General features: G+C 45.6%; 1 protein-coding gene across 2 annotated transcripts; it reads right to left on the reverse strand.

The window, feature by feature from the left end:
• Positions 1-440: 440 nt before the first annotated feature.
• SLC10A1 (solute carrier family 10 member 1) lies at positions 441-21,366 on the reverse strand. Of its 2 annotated transcripts, XM_014867194.3 has the most exons (5): positions 20,552-21,276; positions 10,803-11,013; positions 4,894-5,072; positions 2,883-3,079; positions 441-951 (listed from the first exon to the last, which is right to left on the reverse strand). In XM_014867194.3, the coding sequence occupies exons 1-5, from the start codon at positions 20,905-20,907 to the stop codon at positions 845-847; spliced, it is 1,050 nt and encodes a 349-aa protein (XP_014722680.1). In that variant the 5' UTR covers positions 20,908-21,276; the 3' UTR covers positions 441-844. The 2 variants fall into 2 exon arrangements, with proteins under 2 accessions (XP_014722680.1, XP_070369969.1); XM_070513868.1 differs by lacking the exons at positions 441-951; positions 2,883-3,079; positions 4,894-5,072; positions 10,803-11,013 and adding an exon at positions 11,021-18,195 and having other exon boundaries at positions 20,552-21,366.
• Positions 21,367-24,133: the final 2,767 nt, after the last annotated feature.

Below are 24,133 nucleotides of genomic sequence, written 5' to 3' on the forward strand. Positions count from 1 at the left end.
TTGTTTCATTGGAGAAAATTTGAACTTTAAGAATTCTAAGTTGAGTGTCTTTCTTTGAGAAATTACGCATTTGGCAATAGTTTGCAGTATTCTAAATTTTGAGGGAGCGTAATGTGGAAACCACCGATACCTTATGAACTGATGGTGATACTTTATTAGGTTAGTGAAACGTTTCTGTTGATGTTTGTGTTCCTGGCTTTTCTTTGTTAAAGTTTTCCCCCTCTACTTTTGGAATTGCATTCTCCAAAAACGTCTTATTTTGTCATGGCTGAGTTTTTGAGTTTGTATTGTCCAGTTGCTTTTGCATTTTGTCGTGTCGTCTTTTGTGTTCTTGGTGTTGTATTTGTGTCCTCAGGAGCTTTAATCCCAATAATGTCAAAAGGGAAGGAATGGGGTCTGAATTTTTAAGATTAGACAGGACATCTGAAGTCTACTAATCCTACAGTGCTCTGAGCATTTATTTTCTTTTTGGGTCACAAAACTTGGAACAGAATTTGGGTAATTGATTTTAGGTTAAAAAAAAACTTGTTTATTGGCTAGTTCGGAAATTGCCTTTTACGCACTTATCAGAAACTTCTAGAGATGAAGGGGCAAAAAGAGTTTTGATTTCTGCTTTCATGGGGTTGTCAATGAGCATGTATGCTTTTTTTTTTTTTAAACAAGTATCAAAATTCTAAGCTTGGGTTAGGTGAGGCTTTTGGGTAGAGACTCTCTGTCTTCCAGGCAAAGCTTGATCCTGGAAAAAGACTCAGACACTACTGGTGTTCCTTTCTCTGCTCTCTGAAATTCCCACACTTGTCTTCTGAACTGCCTTGTGACCAGAATCCAGGCCATTGGAGGAAGGTTAGGCTGTGCAAGGGGAGCACTCCTCCCCTTTGTGGGTGCCATTTCCCAGAGCTCCTGGAATGGTTTCTTCCGTTGTGGCAGCTGTGTAGATCATTTTTGTTTTATCTGTAAAGTTGAAAAGAGTCGAGAGTAGGGAAAGGAAACAGTAATTATTACAAAGCTTGTTCTATCTGGAAGATAAAAGAAGACCAACTTACTCCTAGGTGTGCTATGTGGTGGTTGGTGGTTGTTTCTGTTTCTTGACCATCTCTCCTCCCATGACTTACTCTTAAAGTCTGAGGAAAGATTTACTTTCACCTCAGCATTCCTAATGGTAATACTAGTAAGAAAAAGTCTTACAAATTAGCAAAATACCGACTGTTCATCATTCCGTCTCCAGTTTCTTTATACATGCAATACAGTAGGAGTTTAAGAAAGATTGTTGCATTCTGGGAGCATGGAGGGGGCAGGGAGGAAAAAGCTTTAGGAAAGTCTTCCAAGGGGGAGTTTCCAGGCTCCTTCTTCCCCCCATCTTGTTTGATCTACCCCTTTTCCTGCCTACATGGACTTAGGAGCTGTGAAAATAGGAGTCTGGGTCCACGCTTCCTGTTCTCCCGTCTCAGTAGAAGGGTACAGGGGTTAAAAGCACAAAACTTGTGACAGATTTTCACCCTCAGCACTGCTGCTTGGGCTTTTACCATCAGTCCATTAACTCCAAGGAGGTAAGTTGTTTTCACTTAGTTTTGCCATAAGGGTCTTCTGAGGTGCCTTGTGATTGAAGTTATTTTTAGGTCTTGAGAGCCAAAGACCAATAATTAGTGCATGGCTCCCTGAGGACGCTCCAGGCCATTCTAGGCTAACGCTGCAAACCTAGGGACATGGTTGGTTGGTTTAGCACCTCCTTCCCTCTCTTGCATTTGTGTGTGTGTGTAAGAAGGTGGAGACTTAAAAGGACGACAGATTTCTTGAGTTGCTCTGAGATAAGCATAAGACTAGATGGTTGTGGACAACTCCAGTGTAGTTTCGAACCAAAGCTTATAAAATGATTCTGAAGTATGGGCCGTTTATTTCTTTGTGGCTGCTTGATAACCAAGATGACATTTTGGCTAATTGTAAATGTAAATCTGCATTTGCTACTGTAAGATAATCTACTCCCCCAGGGGAAGTTGCATCTTACTGCCGGGAAAGCTCTTGAAGGGCCCTCAGTTAACCTGCAGTCACTTGAAGGGTTTGTGTGATTAAGCAGAATATACTGATGTTTAGAGTTAGAAAATACCAAAATAAGTTACGAAGTAAGGTTGAGTTTCTTGGTTTGAAAAAAAAAAAGATTTGGAATTCAAGTCTCCTTTGAGGAAGGGACTCTCGCCTCTCTGGAGGTTTGGTAATATTTTGAAGAGAATGGAATGCTCTGAGAATGTTAGAAAAGAGGTGCTGATTGGCTAGTAAGTTATTAATCCAGTAGTAATCAGAGTACAAATCAAGTTAAACTAGATTATTGTAGTAGTAGTTACTATTTAGTAAGCTTATACTTAGGTTTTCTTTACTGTGTAACCAGAATTGGAATCCCTTTTTTGGATTCTGGGTTATTAGGCTGCATGCTTTTATGTTTTCCCTCGTAGGAGTGCCAGTGGTGCTGGGGCTCTGACTTGGTCCAGGACGTAAGAACCTAGTTTTAAAGAACACAGAAACTTCCCTAACTCTTGTAAATAGGGGACTTTCACACAATTAACATCTCACAACTAATGTCCAACACAATTCTGTCCTGTTTTCCTTGTCCTGAGCCCTGTGTGGTCTCCTGAGTTCAACAAAGCAGCGCAAATCGCCTCAATCTCATGCGGCAAAACATGCACGGTTTATTCTCCCAGCAGAAATGGAGTGCAGTTAATGAAGTAGCCTTGGCTTTTTGAGATCCCTTCCTACTACTTTGGTGCTACCTGGTTCCTAGGGGCTTGGTAAGAGTTACAGCCCCATCCAAAAGGTCCTTGCCAGAAACTAACTTGCTGGCAGGATCAGGTCCAATATGGGAGCAGAAGTCAGGGGAATGATTAAGTACTCACCCTTGGAAGGCTTCATTTTCTCATAGCACCGAAAGAGAGCAATGAGGAGAAGCCCTTCTCCAAGCTGAAAAATCATGTAGAGGAGAGGAAAGAAGAAAAGTGGTCCGATGACTTCAAGGGGGAAGGTCACATTGAGGATGGTGGAGCAGAGTTGAACATTTTGGCATCCGGTCTCCATGCTGACAGTGCGTCTGCACCTGTGTAGGTTAAAAAGAACCTGGTATGCCTTCACAGAAAGGGACCTGAGAGTATGACCTCCCTAGCCCATCTCCTTTCTCCCAGGTACTCTTAAGACCCACTAAACAGTCGACATAGGAAAAAAAAGTGAGCCACGTATTAGTGTGTGCATGCTTTCAAGAAAAGTCAAGTTGACCCATCTCTTAAAATAACTGAGCCAGCTGTATGCAAGATGGTGACCAGTAGATTCATGTCAAGAGTTTTTGTGACAATTTCTGAGTAGCTTGGACATCTATGATTTGTCTGCTTTTGTGGGGTTGCCAAATTAAAATTTGGAGAAATACCTGCCTGGTGAGGGTGTAAGAGGTTTGACCTGGTATCCCTCGTTGGCTTGTGTAGAGTTTACACAGAGAACAATTAGAATTTCAACACACAGAAGATTGACTGAAATGTCTGGAGTCCTTGTTCTGTTCCCAGGTTTGTGGCTTGGACATCTTTAAGTCCCAAACACATGAGGATTGGGGAGGAAAAAAAACTTAACTCAACCCCATTATGTATCTTCAGAACACGTTATGGAGTAAAGAATGAGATGTTGAGCCAGCCCTGATGGCCTAGTGGTTAAAGTTTGGCATGCTCTTCCTTGGCAGCCCAGATTTGGTTCCTGGGTGTGGAACCACACCAGTTGTCTGTCAGTAGCTGTGCTGTGGTGGCGGCTCACATAGAAGAGAAGGACCTACAGCTAATATACAGCCGTTTACTGGGGCTTTGGGGAGAGGGGAAAAGAAAGGAAGATTGGCGACAGATGTTAGCTCAGAACGAATCTTTCCCAGCCAGAGACCTGGTCAGGCCAACTCTGATGGAATTTATGTAAACTTTAAAAAAAAAGAATGAGATGTTTACATTGAATGAATACGTTTTAATTTGTTAAATTGCAATTAATGTGTTAAAATAGTCGCTAAAAAATCCCTGAGAGCTGTCTCAGCACATTTATGGGGGAGATGACTGATGACACTTGATGCTATGGCCGTTTATTATGATTCATATCACTGTCTTCATGAAAATGGACATGGAATGGTCACTGGCATCCTTTTGGCTCTACTATACACCATGTGTTACATCCTATAGTAATTTGTTCTTTTTTAAATTAGCATGTTTTTAAAAATGGGTAGTTGTTTTTAAATTTTGTTTTATAACAATTCGGTTTTCTTGGCGGGGTTGGGGAGCTAGGGTGCGATCACTCTGAAGAGACTCCCGCATAGCATTTGTCTTCTGTGGCCGAAGAGAGGAAAAGTTGCTGAAATGTGCTGCTGTGTATGGACAGGGTGCCTGATGTTTCTGCTCCGGGCTCTCAAACTCTGTTCCCCTAAAGTAGCAGCTGTGTTTGTGAACTGGATTAGATTATAGCTGAAGTCCACAGCTACTTCAGTTCTGAGTGCTACTTAGAGTTGTCGCCTAACGGTGTGCTTGTCAAGACTAGAGCCTGGGTGGGAAAAGAAGAATATTGTCAACACTTCTCATGATGACATGGAGCTACCCCAGTGCCATTAGCTACCAAGGAGTTGGGCAGGAGTTGGAATCTAGGCTATGGAGGGAGTACTTTGCCATGAGCTGTTGCTCTTTGATTAGATGCCTTTGGTCTTTCGATTTATATTTCTAACCTATTCAGTACCTTCCCTCCCCAATATTTCTCACAGTCCAAAGTTCCTTGTTCATTTGATGCATTTGACCATATTGGTAGGAAATTGCCTTCCCCAGGTCTCAGATGTCATCCTTTTCCTGAGAGACCAGGAGAAGAATGAGGTCCATGGGACAGTGGGCCTGAAGTAATACCTACCGTCCGTTGAGGCGAAAGAGAGCAGAGAGCGTGTAACCTAGCAGGAAGCCGATGGAAGGCATCAGGGAGGAGGTGGCCAGCAAGTGGGGTGTCATGACAAACATGATGCTCTTGCCCACATTGATGGCAGAGAGTGCTGCGACAGCCACACTGAACAGAAGCATGATGATCATTCCACCCTGTGCAGGAGGACAAAAAGAAGAGGCAGAACAGTCATCGGGCACAGGGAGAAGCAGAGATGGGTGGGGAAGCTCAGGTGGGCATTGGAGCTGGAAAACACTTTAATAAAAAAAAATGGCATTTGAAATGGAAGGAAATACAAGACCTGTATCTTCCATCATTTTGGGATTAGCAGTAGCTAGGAATCTTCTTGGAGGACAGAGACCTGATTAATCTGATTAAGGAGATCGTCTCTGTTGCTAGAGACTCAGCCAAGCACAGCTGCTGCTTGACATCTCCGCATAGCAGGTTTTTAGTGAAGTACTGGGTTCTGAAGAAATGAAGCTGTTCAGTCCTCCCTCAAAGTGGTCTTGTAAATTAAAAGTTCTCTTGCAGAGACTGTCTTTGGAGCCTGTGTACACAATCCTACAATGCGGCCGTCACTCTAGATGTTTTGGAACTCATTGGAAGTCATTCTTAGAACCTGTCATACTTGTTTCAGATACTTCCATTCTGAGTAGGAACTTAGCGGTTTTAGGATGAATTTGATGTCTGGAAATTGCCAGGAGTCATTTGAAGCGAAGCTGGTAAACAAAGTGGGTGATCAAGTCAGGTGATGTGATTTTAGATCCCTAGTGATGTGTAACTGTAAAGGGATGAGCTTACTCCCGAGGGACCTGCAAATTGGATATGAAGGAAGATCCCCAAAGGAGTTTCAAAATGTTTTGGGTAATAACGCCATTGTCGGAAACATGCAGGTCCACCCTTCCCAGGTAAGTGCTGTAAAAGCAGCATTCATTAGGAACAATGGGATGTGTTCATTTGAAGGTTATTTTATAGTTGCATCTTACATAGCATTTTGAATTTTTAGTAGGTAGGTTTTTGATGAAATTACAACGTTGATTTTTCAGCATGTAACAAGGATGTGGGCTTTCAAAGTGTGCTTAAATTTCGTCTGCATTCTGGAGTGACACACTTCAAACTGATCAAGATATGTGCATAAATTTAAGACACTTCCTCTCATTTTCTGAGTACAGGAATATATAGCAAACTTTTCTAGAACTTACCATGTTATTTTGTAATGGTTATATGTGTTGGTTCAGTTTCCAGTTCATTCACGTGTGGTATTTTGTATTTCCTAATACGGTTTTTAAATGTGGTAAAATATATATGACATAAAAGTTGCCGTTTTAACCATTTTTAAGTGAACAATTCAGTGGCATTAATTATATTCACATCGTTGTCCTGGTAACATTTTAACAGTTAGATTGCTCAAACTTCAGCTGCACAGATTTGCATTTCTGTGTTTTTAATCCATGGTGCAACTGACGTGGTCATATAAAACATCACTGGTACCAGCTAGTGGCCCTATCCCAGGAGAAGGACTTTTCCAGATCTCCTCATTCACCACATTTTCCAAGTTTTATTCAAAGACTGTTAACTGATGAGCCCCCCCAGTATGCCCTTGCACTTTTAATTGATTTCACCTTTTGGATTTGTCCTTTACCCAGTGACCAGTTTTTGCTCCCGTTGAAAGAGTGTAATGGATAATGTAGGGGACATTGGGCTGCAGGAATTGCCCATGAATCCAGAGGCCCTCTTCCTCACTTGCATTCCCTCACTCTCCTCCTGCTCTTGGGGGCTGTGGAGTGGTTATGAGCACAGGCATTGGTGTGACCCAGATGTGAGAGCTGGCTCTGCCGGTCTCCAGTGTGTCAGCTCTGGTGAGTCGTTCAATGTCTGGGTGAGGTTTGACAGCACAGGACCTAGCATATAAGAACCACTCACTAAATTGTAATAAGTGAAGGAGAGTAACTTAACTCAAAGTTTCCTGTCGCACTCAGTCCTGCCGTCTGTGGTTATATCCACAACCTCCTGCTGAGACAAAGACCGTAGGTAGTTGCCTCTCCATGGTCACCATGTTTTGTACTCCTGACTTCACTGCCCTGTCATAGCTGCTTGAAGCTGTGGTGAGTGTCCATTCACGGGCAGCCAGTCCATCAGCTTGTGACTGAGATGACCTGGCCCAAAGTCTTCCCACAAAGGTGCCCCTACACAAATCAGTGAGTGACCAAACTAATCAGATCCCCTCAGTTAAAGAGTTTGCAGAATTAGGGAGGCAGGAGCAGAGAGGTGTTAAAAGACACAGCAGGCTGGGAGCAGCAGAAGCCACCAGCTGGGAGAAGCTGTGAGGGAAAGGAGAGTCGGGTCAGTTCATCAGGACCAGCAGGGATGGGAACAGCATAGGTAGAGCGGTCGAGTCTGTAACGATGGGACCCTTACTAAAGAGTGGCAGATGGCTTATGGTGAGTGGCTCCTAGACCACGTCATGCTGAGATCATCAACCTTCTAACCACATAGCCTTAAATAAACCCTTGCATGGGTAAATTAAAGTGTGACTTGAATTGCCTTTCCAAATGGCATCCCTGAAATTGTATCTTGGTGTATCTAAATGTGTGACCTCCCGCTAGGGGCTGCAACTGTTGGAGCGGAGTTTGAGCACATACCTTCTGGCAGTCAGCTATTAGAAGTTGGGTAGTTTTGGTTTGAAAGTCTCTAGGAGGGTTAAGTGTACAAAGAGACTGGGACGATTGCTCATTTTTTAGCTTGTTACTAAATTTTATGAAACGGAGGTAAAAGACGAGTATACCCCTCAGCCACAAAAGCAAGGCAACGTCAGCCTTTGCATCTTGACCACATGCTCGTCTGCATCCTCACAGATTGGGAATATTTGATAAATTGAGCTGTTGACCTTCTGGTTCAACCCTGAAGGGTCAGCCAGGGACAAAGTGGGTCCAAGGTACATCTGTGTTTTGTAGATTACCTTTGATGCTGTTCGTATGAGTCCCTGTCTTTCGGCCCAGGCCTTTTAATGTTCTCTGGGTCATTTTGACTCTGTTTCTGCTGTTGAACTGAGTAGTGGATGTGCATCACAACAGGAACAGGAGACTGACTGGTAGCCCTGGCTCTGCCAAGAACCTTTCCTGGGCCTCGGTGACTCTGTCTGTATAATGGGAATAAGGCAGGAGACTGAACTTTATCTTGAAAGCCTTTCCAGCTTTAAGATCTGAGCTGCTTTCTGCATCCTCAGAAGAATACTCTTAATTAAAGTTACTTTAAGGTAAAAAGGAGGCATGTGTTCTTAGATCAGTTGTGACTAGCAGTGTGAACTTGGGGTTCTGGCTCATGGTTTTCTCACTTATAAAATGGGGAAGGGCAGAATTGCATTAAATGATATCAAAGGTCACTTTACAGTTTTATATTGTGTGATTTTTTTTTATTCCTATACCTCCACAAGCCATCTTGACTAAATAAGATGGCGGACACAAACATTTCTGTTTTTTTTTTCTGCTAGTGTAGGGAGTGTTCCAGGTAGAGGGAAGGGCGTGTGCAGAGAGAAAACAGCTGAGACTGGACAGGTCGTTTGAGACCAAATCAAGAAAGCCTGAGGAGCCACATGAAGGAGTTTAAACTGTATCATGGGGAGAGAGGACCAGTGAGGGGCTTTAAGCAGTGAAGAGAAGTGGCAGCGTTTGTACTTTACATCTCCACCCTCGGTAAAACTGGGTCAGGCAGCCGGGTTAGAAGGCTGTTTCAGTTGTCTAGGAGAGGATAGTAGCCTGAATGAAGATAGCGGCTGCAGAGATGGAGAATGGATGGATTCAAGCAACAGAAAGTATTGACAGTCACTGATGAGCTGGGTGTGAGTGGGGAGGGAGAGGGGACGTTGAGAATGACTTTGCAGTTTCTGCGCAGCTGGGCACATGGAATGCCCTTCAGTGAGACTCCCATAGGGAGGGAGGGAGGAGGGGCAGGCTTGAGGAGGAGATGATTTCACCTTCAGACATGTTGAGTTTTAGATGTCTGAGGTGTATTCATGTGGGAAGATCTGGCAGTTAATAAGTGGATTCTGGAGTCAGGGTAGAGTTGAGGGACTGAAAATGCTGTTCTGAAAGTTGTCAGCTTGTAGATGGTCTTTGAGATGAACCAGATATCATGGAGGGGAGACCTGGACTTAGGAATATCTGGCAAGAAAAGCAGAAAGCTTGGGCTGAATGCAGAGAAGTAACTTTTACTAGGGGAACTCATAAGGAAGTCTGGAAAGAACTGCCAGGGAGGTGGGAGGAGAGCAGGAGCATGCAGTCACCGAAGCTGAGGGAGAAGGCTTCTGAGGAGACAGTGGTCAACCATACCAAAAGCTGCTAAAGGGCCAAGGAAGAATTGAGAAATGTCTATTGGATTTGGCAAAGAAAGTGGAGCAGGTGGTCATTAAGAGGGTGAGTGGATGGGAGATGAAGGAGAGGAGAGGGATTCAGATAATGGAGACTAATTGTTGAGGGCCTGGTCACCTGTGAGAACAGCCCTGGTCGCGGCGTGGGGCAAGTGGAAGGTATGTGAGAAGTGGATGTGGGAAGGAATGTTAAGTGTAGCTAGGAAGGGGAGGAAAGAGAAGTGTTGGCTGGAATGGGAGGTGGAGTCCCGTGAGGGATTGTTGTTTCATTTTGTTTTTTTAAAGATAGGAGAGATGTGAACCTGTACTAATGCTGATTGTGAAGGACAAATAGAGAAATGGTTATGAAATAAGAGCTAGAGGACAGAGGCTGTGGGGGTGGGGGGCATAATCAAGGGTGGAGGGAATGCCATCCAGAGCTGAGATAGGGTGACTAGCCATGCACAGGAGGAGGAATAACTTCCATGTGTTGTAACAGGTGGGAAGGGGAGCAGTGGCCAGGTATTAGGACTGCACCAGGATAAGGGCAAAGACTCAAAAACCCCTGAAAACCTGACTTGCAGGTGCTTTGTCCCAGGCCCAAAGTTGCTACCAAGCCTTGGGCTTCCAAGCAGCGTGGCCTGTAGACCAGCCCAAAGGTACAGTTCCAGGAGCAGAGACAAGAACAGGCCCTCAGGATGTCAGGAGGCAGAGTCCTTCCTGAGGACCAGGATGGAGCCCTGGCCCTGGGGAATGAACATTGAGCCAAACGGGAGACTGACAGGAACTGAGCTCCAAGGTCACAAAAGTTGGCAGAGGGACCCTAGCCGCACTCCAAGAGTCTGTGATTCTTCCGAGGGCAAGACAGTGGCATGATGCCCTGTCTGTAACCACAGGGCTTCCCCAAACCCTCTGGGGCCCTACTCCACTCCCACCCCACTTCTGAATTGCTGGGAGTATGTACACCACCTCTTCCCCTGATCTCTTCCCCTCTGTCTTGTCAGATCAGCCAAGTTTGCCCTTGGCCCCACTCTGACCTCCTCTATTCAGGCTTCTCCCCAGGCTGAGCCAAACGGGACCCTTTCTTCACACTCTGGCTCAAGCTTGTCCCCTCCAGGAAGTCTTCCTTGACTACTGACCATCACTCACCTCACCTCTTTGCATTCTGCCAACACCTGATTGTACACCATGTTGGTTCTTGGTTCTTGTGTTACTTAGCCTTCTGCAAATATCAGACTCTTTGAGGACAGTGAATTCTTAGAGAGTGTAGCATAAAATTTAGCGTCTAGTGGGTGCCTAACACAAGTTTATTATTAAACTAATGATTATACCTTATAGTTGTGTGTAGTGTTTTACTTCTTTTAACTTTTCTTAAGTATTCTCATGTACAATTGCACGAAGTAGTGTTCCAATGGTACACCTTTTTTCCCTTAAACAAACAAGGAAATGGACACTGAAAAAGCCCAAATGACTTGCCTTGAGCCATACCCTGAGAGGATGGTGGTGTTCTTGCTCCATGCCCAGGCCCCCAGTTTCTTACCTTCACCATATAGCGTGCATATTGTGGCCGTTTGGCATTGAGGAAGATCCCTATGGTGCAAGGAATGAGAACCAGGATCAGTGATATGACAATGCCTCCATAGGGTACCTTGTCCTTCAGGTCTCCTTCATAGATCCCCCTGGAGTAGACATACAGGAGGAGGGGCATCATGCCCAGGGCAAAGAAGGTGGAGCAGGTGGTCATCACGATGCTGGGAGGGAGACAGAGGAAGAGTGCAGAGAGCCCATTAATGCAGATGATTTTGTTGAGTGCCTGCTGTGTGGCAGGCATTGTGCTGGGTGCTTTACATGCACTGCTTCGTTTCCTTTTCCCAGTAGCCTTAGGAGGTAGGCATACTATCTCCTTTTTGCTGATGAGGAATCTCAGGACTAGAAGAGTTGTGACTTGCTCAGCATTACACTGGTGGTAATGGCCGAGGCAGGATTTGAACCCAGGTCTGTCCAACTGGTTCAGTCCCTGTGTGCTTACAGTGGAAGGAGCCCTTCTGATCTCCATAATAGAACTCGTTTGCTCTGAGCACTTGCATATGCATAGCCCATTTTGAAGAAAGCTGACTGTGTGATCCTGTTGCTCTAAGCCCATTGGATCATAGAATAGCTCTTGTTCCACAGTTGCTAGGTGCCTGTCTTAGAGCCTAGAGCATAGCTGGACATAGTTGCTCTGTCCAACTGAGAGAACAAGGAATAACTACATGAAGAGCGTTTTCTCTCTTGGGGAATTTGAATATGAGACACAGTGACAGAACACTTGGTCTTCAGGAGTGGGTGGCATGGGAGGGATGGTGAGGCAGAAGCCAAAAACCATTCAAAGAAAAAGTGGTAAACGGAGGCCTTGATTAGAAGGACTGTAAAAAGAAATAGCAGCAAAGCAGTAGAAACAGAATAATTGAAGGACCATAATGGTGCAGTAGTAGAGAAGACAGCAATAGTTACCCATTGTCAAGTAAGTGACAAGACAATCTGGCCATCAGACCTGCTTCGTGTCTTGAATACTATTCTAGTCCCCAACATCGATATTCTCATGTTCTTTACTTTCTGGTTTATCCTTAGATTATTTAAGAAAAGTGTGAGTCTCAGAGTCTGAATAATATATCCTCTTAGCTCTCATTTGTATCCTCATTGTCCTATTGCCGTTTCCATTTGGAATCTAATACATGTTAGTCCCGGGACCCTGTATAAGGAGAAGCCTTCCAGAAAGACCAACTGAGAGAATGAAGCTGCTAGGGAACATTCTTAGATTTGTGGACGTTCATGTTACAATATATGGCTCTGGCTTCCATTCTGGTGGGAAAGTACCCAAGAGAATGGAAAACAATCAAAATCTCTATCAACTAATGAATGGGATAAGCAAAATATGGTATATCAATACAATTGAATATTATTCAGCCATAAAAAGCAATGAAGTACTGCTGCATGGTATCACATCGGTGAGTCTTGAAAACATTATGCTAAGTGAAAGAAGAAGAAATATAAAATGGCACATTATGTTTGATTCCATCTATATGAAATCTATACAGACAGCAATTAGATTAGTGGTTGCTGGGGTGGGGGTGAGAGAAGAATGGGGAGTGACTGCTAATGAGTACAGGGTGTCTTTTTGGGATGATGAAAATGTTCTGGAATTAGATAGCCATGATAGTTGTACAACCTTGTGAATATACTAAAAACTACTGAATTATACACTTGAAAAAGGTCAATTTTGTGGTATGTGAATTATATCTCAATAAGTAAAAACATCTGGGGAGCAGATAAAATAATTCTTAGAGGAAAATTCATAGTCTTAAATGTTTATATAGGAAAAGAAAGACTAAAAATTAATGAGCTAAGTATCTAACTCAAGAAAACAGAAAAACAAAGTAAACCCAATGAAAGAGAAGAAATAAAATATTAAAGATGAGAGAATATATTTTAAAAATTATGTAGATTGATTAAGAGGATCAGTTAACAGGCTTCTACAAAGTCCAATAAAGTAGACACCCCTGGCAAGACTAATCAAGGAAAAGGAAAGAAGAGACAAATTGATAATATTGGGAATGAAAAAAGGAACATAATTACAGATAGAATAAAGATAGAGAGTCATGGAAGAAACCAAGGACAGTTTTATACTTTTATTTTCAATTTAGATTGGACAATTTCCTGGGAAATACAATCTACAAAAACTAACTCAAATTAAGCTGAAAACCTTAAGCAACTTAGAAACACTAAAGACAGTTAATAAGTAGTTTAAAACTTCTCCTCCAAACCCTGCCCCATGTATATGGTTTTACAGTAGAGTTCTACTAAATGTTCAAAGTACAGATGGTCCCAATATTATACAAAGAGAGACCACAAGAAGGGGGAAAATGCCCCAATTTATCATATATGAATAGTGTAATTTTAGAATCAAAGCTGGAAAAGGACATTATGAGAAGGGAAAATTAGAGGCTATTCTCACTTATGAACATAGGAGCAAAAATCATAAATAGTAAGCAAATGAATCTAGCAAAGCCTTTACGAAACAATACAATGAACAAGATAGGTTTAGCCCAGCAAGGTAAGAATGGTTTAACAGACAGTCTACTGATATATATCACTATATTATCAAATTAAAGGAAAAAACCAGTATGATTGTTTCATACATGTGGAAAAATGTCGTTCAACAAAATCCAATGTTTATGCATGATAAAAATTAGCATACTACAATCCTGAGGGAAAAAAACAAAGCCGGAGGCATCACAATCCCTCACTTCAAAATATACTACAAAGCTACAGTAATCAAAACAGCATGGTACTGTTACAAAAACAGGCACACAGATCAATGGAACAGAATTGAAAGCCCAGGGGCCAGCCCCGTGGCCGACTGATTAAGTTCACATGCTCCGCTTCGGCGGCCCAGGGTTTCGACTGTTCGGATCTTGGGCGTGGACGTGGCACCACTCATCAAGTCATGCTGAGGTGGCATCCCATATGCCACAAATAGAAGGACCGGCAACTAAAATATACAACTATGTACTGGGGGGATTTGGGGAGAAAAAGCAAAAAAAGAAGAAAATTGGCAACAGTTGTTAGCTCAGGTGCCAATCTTTAACAATAACAACAAAAAAATTGAAAGCCTAGAAATAAATCCACACATCTACGGACAGCTAATCTTCGATAGAGTTGCTGAGAACATACAATGAGAAAGGAAAGTCTCTTCAACAAATGGTGGTGGGAAGACTGGACAACCACAAGTAAAAGAATGAAAGTAGACCGTTCTCTTATGCTATTCACAAAAATAAACTCAAAATGGATCAGAGACTTGAAGGTAAGACCTGAAATCATAAAGCTTCTAGAAGAGAATATAGGCAGTACACTCTTTAACATTGAACTTAAAAGATCTTTTCAGACACCATGTCTTCTCAGACAAGGAAAACAAAGAATAAACAAGTGGGACTTCATCAGACTAAAGAGCTTCTATAAGGCCAGGCAAAAGAAGACGGAAATGAAAAGACAACCCACAAACTGGGAAAAAATATTTGCAAATCACATATCTGACAAAGGGTTAATCTCCATAATATATAAAGAACTCACACAACTGAACAACAAAAAATCAAACAGCCTGATCAAAAAATGGGCAGAGGATATGAAGAGACATTTCTCCAAAGAAGATATACAGGTGGCCAACAGGCATATGAAAAGATGCTCAACATCACTGATCATCAGGGAAATGGAAATCAAACTACACTAAGATATCACCTTATACCCTTTAGAAGGACTATAATAACTAAGACAAAAAAATAACAAATGTTGGAGAGGGTGTGAAGAAAATGGAACCCTCATTCACTGCTGGTGGGAATGCAAACTGGTGCAGCCACTATGGAAAACAGTATGGAGATTCCTCAAAAAACTAAAAATAGAAATGTCATATGACCGAGCCCATTCCACTACTGGGTATCTATCCAAAGAACTTGAAATCAGCAATTCAAAGACACTTATGCACCCCAATGTTCACTGCAGCATTATTCACAATAGCCAAGACGTGGAAGCAACCCAAGTGCCCACTGACTGATGAATGGATAAAGAAGATGTAGTATATATAAAAAATGGAATACTACTCAGCCAAAGAAAAACACAAAATCGTCCCATTCACAATAACATGGATGGACCTTGAGGGTTTTCTGTTAAGTGAAATAAACCAGATAAAGGAAGACAAACACCATATGATTCCACTCATACATGGAAGATAAACACGTGGACAAAAAGAATTATTTAGTGGTTACCAGGGGGCAGGGGGCTGGGAGGTGGGCACAAAGGTGAAGGGGTGCACCTATGAGATGACTGACAATAATGTACAACTGAAATTTCACAGTGTTGTAAACTATCATCACCTCAATAAAAAATTAATTAATTAAAATTAGCACACTAGCAACAGAGTGGAAATTCATTAACCTGAAAAGGGTATGTATCAAAAGTCTACAGCAAACAGTAAACTTCATGCTGAAAAATTAGAAAGCTTCTTTCAACAAGAGGAATAAAGCAAGGATACGTGTTATCATTACCTCTCTTATAAATGATACCATATACCAGTTTTTCCTAGCACAACAAAACAAGAAATAGAAAAGGCATAGGAATGGGAAAAGGAGAAACTAAACTTTCATTATATGTCAGTGACAGGACTGGCCACAGGGGACATCCAAGTGAATTTCCATTATAGCTAGCAAATAAGAGAATCCATGGAGTTCTGAATACATTAGCAATATAAAAAAAATCAACTAGGTCCCGATATACTAGGAAAAATAATTAGCATATCAATTCTGTAAAAAAATACCACTTATACTATTCACAAAACTATAAAATATTTAGAAGTAAATCTAAAAGAGATACAAGATCTTTATGTAAGAAATTATAAAACTTCATAGAAAGGTATAAAATAAGGCCTCGATTAAAAAAAAGCAATACCATTTTCATGGCTGGGAAGACAATATTATAAAATAGCCTCTGCATTTATCTATAACTTTAGTGCCAATTTAATCAAAATTCCAGAAATATTTTTTGTGGATTTGAGAGCTAGTCCCAAAATTCAAGTGAAGGAGAAGAGAGCCAAGAGTAGCTAATGCAATTTTCAAGAAGAGCAAGGTAGGGGAATTTACTTTTCAGACATAGAAACTTAGCATAACATCATTGTAATTAAGAAAATGTGCTAGTGCAAGGTAGCCACGTAGAGAGACACAAAGCCAGGCACATTTGTGAATTTAATCTACAAGAGAGGAGGCAGTTCAAATTACGGGAGAAAACTTCACTCAATGGTACTGGAAATTTTCTCTGTTTACGTAGAAAAGATAAAATTAGATCACCCCATACATAAAAACAAGTTATAGGTTGATTGCAGATCTCTATGTGAAAAGCAAAACTTTAAAACTTTTCAAAGAAAATGTAGAGGAATATCCTGATGACCTTGAGGGTAGTAAAAAATTTCTTAAAGAAACCTAAAAAATATAAACCGTCAAGGGAAAATATTAGTAAATTTGACTAAATTAAAATAAGCCCTCTGTATTATAAGACATGGGTATTAAAGTGTAAAGACAAGCCCAAAACTGTGAGTAGACCCTTGCAACATACATAAATAGCAACTTTACAAATTAACAAGAAAAACACAATGGTCCCACAGAAAAATAGTCCCAGAAGAGGATACCCACATGGCCAATAAACATATGAAATCAAATTTAAAACCACCGCGACTGATTTCACTCCCACCAAATGGCAAAAAATTAAAGTCTGACAATTCCAAATGCAGATGAAGACGTGGAGAAACAGGGATCTGCATACCCTGCTCGTGCAAGTGTGGAGTGGAACAATGACTTCGGAGACTTTCTTGATGTGTGAACTCACAACCCAGCAGTCTGCTTTTCTTACACACGCTCTCACGCGTGAGCGCAGAGGGATATGCGCAAAACCATTCCCGGCAGCAAAAGATGAAATCCACACAAGTGTCCGACAACGGGAGAGTGGATGAATACAAGGAACCGTAGTGCACTTTAAATGCACGAAGTAGCTATTTTATTTATATGCCTACATCTCAGAAAAGCAAGTTGTCAAGTGATAGCATCAGTATGATATTGTTCATATAAAACTTAAAAACATTCAAATGCAACAGTGTATCTTGTTTATGGATATGTACATCAGTGGTAATAGTGTCAAAGGCCGGTGGAAGCGCTGAACGCAAAGTCCGGCAGGTGCTCCCTTTGGGGTGGGAAGGGGGCGGGGTGGGATTGGGGAGGGGCACGGGGGCTTCAGTGCTGGCTATTGATTTCTTCTTAGGAGAAAAGCCACACATAACTTGCGCGCTTGTTTTGATGTCCTTGGGCGGAGGAGTCTTGCTTACTTTGGCTCGGCATGTCACGGGTTTTGGAATTTGCTCTGGGACTTGGTGTGCCTTGTGCACGTGGGTGTGTGGGAACCCCACTCCCAGACCTCCAGGCTCCTTCTCCACGTGTGCAAGTGCTGGGCACTTGGGATGCCCATCTCCTAAGGTGCTTGTGTCTGTGACTGTCGTGATTCTCAGTGTATCCTGGGGAATAGGGTTGGGAGGGGGCTCGTTCAAACTCTAGCCCTGAGATTGGAACCTGTGCCATAGTAACATCGTGGACTGGCTGCCTCTCGGGGAGCACGGGGGCCAGGGCAAAGGAGCACATTTGGTTTTCTAGTCATGCTTCCTGCTTAAGTTTTCAGAGCGCTGCATACACATTGCTTTGGGACCTTTGCATGCCCTGGTTGAGGGGCGGGTTTTGAGTCCCTGTCAGCAGAGGCCCTGGAGGCAGAAGCTGAGGGGGTGTGAGGAGACTCATGAGGGTCTGTGGTGAAGGGGGAAACTTCTGGCTTCTGTCCTGTCCTGGTTAGGCTTCCTGTGCCATGGTGGAGAGACCTACGGGAATCTTGGGTTGTGTCCAAGTCTGTAGTCCCCACAGCCATTGGCTCTGGTCTCTGCCATGGGCCAGGTTGGGGGGAGTCGAAAAACTTGAGGGGCAGCAAGGCAGTCCAAGGGGCCCAGTTCCCTCTGGTACTCTCTCCTCTGGCGCGGATGAGCCAAGCTCGCTTCAGCGTTGAGGGCATTTTCTCTGGCCCCTGGGTTACCTGCATCTTTTGGAGCTTGGCTGCTGGCATCCTCAAGGATGGAGCTGCCGTGCCTGCTGCTTGATGTCCAGCTGGCGGCCCAGGCTCCCGGGATGTGCCCGCCTGCTCGTGCTGGCAGCTGCCCCAGACTCACTCCAGCTGTGAGGCAGAGCAAGGGTGGAGGGAGCCTGGGGCTGGCTCCAGATACGGCTTTCCCACAAATTCCGGGAAACCTCTGGCAAGTCTCTGGACTCCGGCTTCCTCCTGTGTAAAGTGGACTCGGTGTCTTCAGATTCCTCCCCGTTCTATATGAGAAATAGGACGGTGTTGTGTTCAAAGAGAGGGCTCCAAGTGGAAGCCTTGGAACTGCATCCGGCCCTTCAGTGTCTATAGTTTGGCTCGCACAGTGTTTTAAAAAATTTTGAATGAGTTGCCAATATTTAAAAATTTGGAGATTTCACATAAAAAGGGAGCTTTTACCTTCTCTTGAAAAGCAGGAAGCTGTGGCAGTGGCGGGTCCCCCTTCACACGACACCGTGGGGGAGATGCGTGGCGCCTGCCCTGTTTGGGGAGCCCATGCCTCCGAGGCTGGCAATCAGCCTACAGTCACTTGGTTTGTTATGTACGCGCCTGACCCTGAAGATATCTGAGTACAAACACAGGCTTTGGAGCCCCCAGACCTTGGGCAAATGTATTAACCACTGTTTCCTCATCTCTAAAATGGGGCTCTTTCCAGCACCGCCTCACAGGGGACCGGATGGGGATCTCATGTAAAGTGCGTGGTACAGGGCCTGGCTGTTGTTTACTATCAGTGTCATCACCGTTATTATAATACACATAACCAGTTGTCCCAGATGAACTCAAATTGGAATTGGAAGTCTGGCAGCACGTGGTGATGGATGACGAGATTCGTGCTCTGCCAGTGAGGTCTGGGCATGGTTTAACGTGCGTGGGGTGTTTGTCTGTGGGAAGGGGCTTTATGGCAGAAGGTGGCCGTCCCAGCAGAGCATTATCTCTTGTGGGGTCCAGGTAGAAGTGACGGTCCCCAGGTGCCCTGACAGGAGGCTGAGCAGGAGAACGTGCAGGGTTGCGTCCCTGAGTCACTGGGGGCTGGGCGGTGGGGACCTAGAGCCTCGGAAATGTGGGTATCACTGAAGAGACCTCGTCAGCACCCTCTGGCTGAGGAGGCTGGGACTTCTGGTCACTCACACTTAAAGACTCTGCCGGTGGACTTTACTCTGTCCCATTCTGCTCTGCTGCTTCCACAGATTCACAAGGCCCTCGGGAACCACGCCTCCCCGACACCTTCCACACCGGGATTAAGACTTAGTCCCAGTTTCTCGAGACACAGAGGCTTTAACGAGCTTGTCCACAGGCCAGATCAAGACCGAGGCTTGCTTTGCAGCAGGAAGGGTTTGGATTAGAGCGAGGCAAGAATTTGCTCGTAGCCAGGTGGTTGAACATTACATGTGCTCCCATGGGAGATGTACAAGCCAAGCCCCCTCTTTGTGCCTCTCTTCCCATCCACCACCTCCGTGAGGGTTGAATCATAGGGGTAGAGAATCCAGAGCTTCTCAGTCGGCAGGTCCTGGTAAACCCCAAATAGCACTCTTGTTTTTTCATTTAAAAGTCGGCCCCAGCCTCGCTTGGCATTCCCAGGAAGGGGATCCCTACTTGGCTGGTTTCCTTTTAAAGTTCAGCCAGGGGCAGGGTGCTGACAGAGCCAAGCAGAGGGACTGTCTGAATCCTCTGCCCTACCTCACATGGAATAGCGTGTCCACTGAGGACTGACCCGGAGGATTACTGAGCTTGAGACTGAGGCTGAGAGAAAGGCAAGAGCTTCCGGTGGAGTTCCCTTCACCCAGCCCAGGCTGCCACTGGAGCCAGAGCGGCTCTGAAATGGCCTCACTCTGCAGGCGTTCCCCACCAGAGTCCCACCTGTTCGGAAGGGCCCCTGTGGGAGGGAGCCTTCACCGATTTCTGCTGTAAAGCTCTGGGTGAGGGGATGCTGCTGGTGACCCCCCAGCAGTTTGTCTGAGGTGAGGCCCAGCATAACCTAGACCGGCGCTGGGAAACTTGGCTCTGCCTGGTTATGTGTTTGCATGGAAGTGTTCCCGCATCTGATGGCTGGGTGGGCATGTTAAGAGAAGACAGCCCACATGCCCGGGTAGTTGGAGGATCTTTAGAAATTCTTGCCTGCTCTGCGGGAATTGGAGGGGCTCATTTGGTTCCACGCCACCTTGATCTCCCTGGAGATGTTTGGAACCAGTCTGCACCCCTTTGCAGGTCTCTGGCCTCAAAGCAGAGAGCTTGCACACCAGTGTAGGCAAGCAGAGTTCTCCAGAAGCCCCACTGGTTTAAATTCGTCCTCCTTCAAAACAATCCTTGTGCCCCACTTGAGACGCCTCTGGGAGTAGGGGCCTCTCCAGGATGCCCCTGGACCAGCCTGGCCCCTTTGGCTTGGTGCAGAAACCAAGACGTACCCCAGCCCCTGCCCCCAGCCCAGCAGAAGCTCTTGACAATAAATGCCTGATACTCCCCGCCTTAGCATTGGCCCAGCCCCCACTCACTCCCTCTCCTGGCTTTAGCCCAGCTCTTCCCCTCAGTTGCGACATCTCCAATCCTGTCCCCAGGCTCCCCCGTACTCACCCCCAGTCCTACCTGAGGTTCATGTCCCCCTTCATGGCCAGACTGAAGATGTTGGACAGGTTGCCCCCAGGTGAGCAGCCGCAGACCAGGATGGCCAACGCCTCCACGTTGTTCAGCTGGAAGACCTTGCCCAGTGCAAAGGCGGTGAGGGGCATGATGCCATACTGTGCCACCAGGGCGATGGCCAGTCCCTTAGGCTTCCAGAAGTGAGCCTTGATCTTACTGAATTCCATGGTGCAGCCCAGCGAGAACATAACGATGAACAGCATGAGCACAAGAATGACACTCAGCGCCAGGTCGGTGGGGCGCTTGCCGAAGTTGGGCGGCAGGGTAAAGTTGAGCGGGGCGGACGCATTGTGGGCCTCCATCCTTGTGTGTGGCGACGGAGGCCAGGGATCCAGTGCAGCCCTCACTTGCCAGCTGATTCCCTTCCCTGCCCGGTCCTTGCTGGGATCTTCTTCAATTGCCTCCCAGGGCGGAGAGTTTCAGGACAAAATGTAGCTCTGGGCAAACAGAAGGATTATGCAACTGGCTGCGCTGTTTCTCTGGCTGTGGCCCCCAAGGGGAGAGAGCCCAGAGCCTTATCTGCCCGTCTGCCCAGCCTCTCCCAGCTGCCTCTGCCTCTGCTGCCTTCCTGGTGCCCCCTCACTCCTCTCGGGCACTTCGCTGCTTCTGGGGCAGGAGGGCTGAGTTCTCTCCTTCAGCCCCACTGAGCGCGCCGCGGACACTCCGTCCCTGGGGTCCAGTCCCGCCCAGCCCTTCTTGTGCTGTGCTCAGTCCCTGATGCCTAGTTTCTCATTCAGAGGAGGGTGCCCTCCCCATGCCCAGCGGTCACCTTTATCAGCCCCCAAACCCACAGGAGTGAAGAGTCGAGTGTTACCTGGATGTAGGTAGCTTATCCCAAGGGATTGTGGGACTGGGTAGGGGCAAGTGTTCCACTGGCCCCCAGGAGGCCACGACTCCTCCTGGGAGATGAGAGGTGCCCATGCCCTTCTGGCCTGTGCTGGGGAAACCTTTGTCCCACCCCCAAACCTGGATGGTACAGGTCCCAGGGCAGGGGCACGCTCGCCAGCACTCTTGCCTCCAGGGGGAAGAGCCTGCCTGGGTGGCGAGGACTCTCAGGAAGCTTGGGGGCTCTTTCCCCAAAGGGCGGCTCTGAGGGAACCCCGGCTGCAGAGGCTCGTTGTGCTCAGACCCCCGGGCCCGCAGTCGGAGGAGCCCCCTTGCTCTGGAAACTTGCCGAGAAGGAAGCAGGAATGCACCGGCTTTTCACTCCCACTTCCTGACTGCTCCACTTTTGCTCTGAGCCTGTGTGTCTCAGGCTGGGAGCCAGGCTCTGGGTGGGCAGCAGGGGAGAGGGCAGGCCGGCTGGGGCAGGCGCACCATGGATGCGAGGCCATCCTGAGCCTCCCTCCCGCGTCCAGTGGCAGGGGTAGGACCCTTGGAGGTGGAACGAGGGAGCTGTCTTCAGAAGCACAATCGTCTCTTTGCTGGGTTGGAACCCACAAGGCCTGGGTGGGGTCTCATGGTTATATATTTGCTAAAACAGGAAATTAGGCTTTCTGTTTGGGACTCCACGCAGAAACTCACACTCCAAGGTGTGAACCACTATGGGGTGGGGCTGGGGACAGATTTTGGCTTGGTATGGAGAACCACCTAAAAATGAGTAGTCTCCAACCCTGGCCCCTGGGGACCTTGGGGGTCCTGCACAGATGAGGGTTGGGAGACAGGATCCACACATTGTGCCTCTTAGGTGTGAGAAGGCTGCTTCTTGGAGTTGGGCAGTGCACAGCCTGTGGGGTTGTACACCACGGCCCTGAGTGACAAGAACTTCAAGCCCCTTTCCATCTTCAGGTCTCTGACATTAATGACTTCCTGGTGCTTGAGTTGATCTGGTCGCAAGGGGAGAGCAGGCAGAGTGCTGGGCACTGGACGCTGATGGGGGTGTGTGGAGCTTGGACTGAGTGTGCCCAGAGGGTCAGGGACAGGCCCAAAGAAGGCTGCTTTCTCTCCCTGGAGCTGGTCAGAAGCAGCCACCTAACAGAGTTGCTAGAGGAGAATTCTTGGTCATCAACTAAGCACCAGGCACTGTGGGAGGATAAAAAACTGTATAGTCCATGTTTCTGCTTTCAGGGACCTTACAGTCCGTGTGAGACCACAGGTGACCATGTGATACACAATGCAAAGCAGAAGTACGTGAGAGTGGAGTCCATGCAGGGCTGCCATGTACAGTTATGCAGGCTGTGCACTGCACAACACTAGAGACGCTACCCACACAGACATCCTGTGCAACCATACTTGGGGCCCTTTGAAGCCAAAGGAAGGCATTAATTTTTACACATCTGCCTGATGCCTAAGAGGATGAGGAGTAATTGATCAGTATCTGTTAAAGATCAGGGCCATTGGATGTATCTATTGATCAGATTGTGCACATAGAGAGAGCAGAGCTCCCATTAACAGATCTGTAAACTGGATACTAAGTCATTTTGTCTCCACCAACTCTCCCTCCTTGTCCCTTCTCAGAAACCGAAAGTTCTAGCTCCTACTGTGGATTTTTCCCTTTGGGAAAACACAGTTCTTGCCCTGGCCACACCTCCTTCCCCACTCTTCCCTTATCCCTTCTGTTTGTTCCCAGCAATCTGCCTCTGTAAAGAATGGAAAACATCTCTTCTAGGAAGCTGACAACCTCTGCCCTTTTCTCCATGTCTCCTCTGCACCTACTCTGATGTCATAGAATTTGAGGGCAGGAGGGTCTTTTGTGTTATACTAATGATAGCTGACAGTTATTGAGCACATACTATGTCACAGACGCTGTGATTTAAATTACATTTCTTATTTAGTCCTCATGATCGCCTTATGAGGTGAGTACTATTACTATCCTTATTTTACAGATTGGAAAAGTAAGCCTCAGAGAGGTTAAGCAATCTGCCCAATTGGCACAGCTGTGGAGCGGTGGAATTGGTATTCACACCCAGGTCTGAGAGTCGAGGTATTGACACCCAGCCGGCCCTACGCCGTGTTGCTGTGCTGTGTTATATTCCTTGTTCCTCATCTTATCTCCCTAGTTACCCTGCTTTTTGAGATCTGGAAGCTTTGACTAGAAGAGCTCTTGTGTGATTACCTGTTTTTTCCAAACTGGGCTAGACTGGTTCTTTCATAGGCTGGATGCACCAGACGACACAACCCCCGAACAATTTAATAGTAGTGGTGGACGAGTGAATTTACTTAAGGGGCGCTGTAGTTTCAGTTCCAGCAAAACTGAGCTATTTTCCAATATTCTGAAGGGTCACAAAGAGCCTTTAATCAGCCACTGCCCTTGACCCCAAAATTCTGCTTGTAGAAAATAATCCTACACAAATATTTGTTTGAGTGCAGAAAGGCTCTGTGGAGAGGAGTTTCCACAGCAGCATTTCCTGTAATAGGGCAATATTGGGAACAGCCTTGACGTCGATGAGCAGTGATTGGTTATGATGCATTTAAAAGAAGGTAGCCATTTAAAACAATGTAGTAACAACTTATGCTATGAAAGTGGCTGTAGAAATTGGCATTTCCCTCTCTTTTCTTGGAAATCATTCAAAGGCAACAACAACAAAA

This window comes from Equus asinus, chromosome 7 (genome assembly GCF_041296235.1).
Source record: "Equus asinus isolate D_3611 breed Donkey chromosome 7, EquAss-T2T_v2, whole genome shotgun sequence".
In the NCBI taxonomy this organism is placed as follows: domain Eukaryota; kingdom Metazoa; phylum Chordata; class Mammalia; order Perissodactyla; family Equidae; genus Equus; species Equus asinus.

Bases quoted from the DNA above. Each gene is read 5' to 3' on its own strand.
- SLC10A1 (XM_014867194.3), bottom strand. From the start codon at position 20,907: ATGGAGGCCCACAATGCGTCCGCCCCGCTCAACTTTACCCTGCCGCCC. The intron at 5,073-10,802 runs GTAAGAAACTGG...CCTCCTGCACAG, and splicing joins ATGCACGCTATATGGTGAAG to GGTGGAATGATCATCATGCT. The intron at 952-2,882 runs GTGAGTACTTAA...TCAACTTTACAG, and splicing joins GAAAATGAAGCCTTCCAAGG to ATAAAACAAAAATGATCTAC.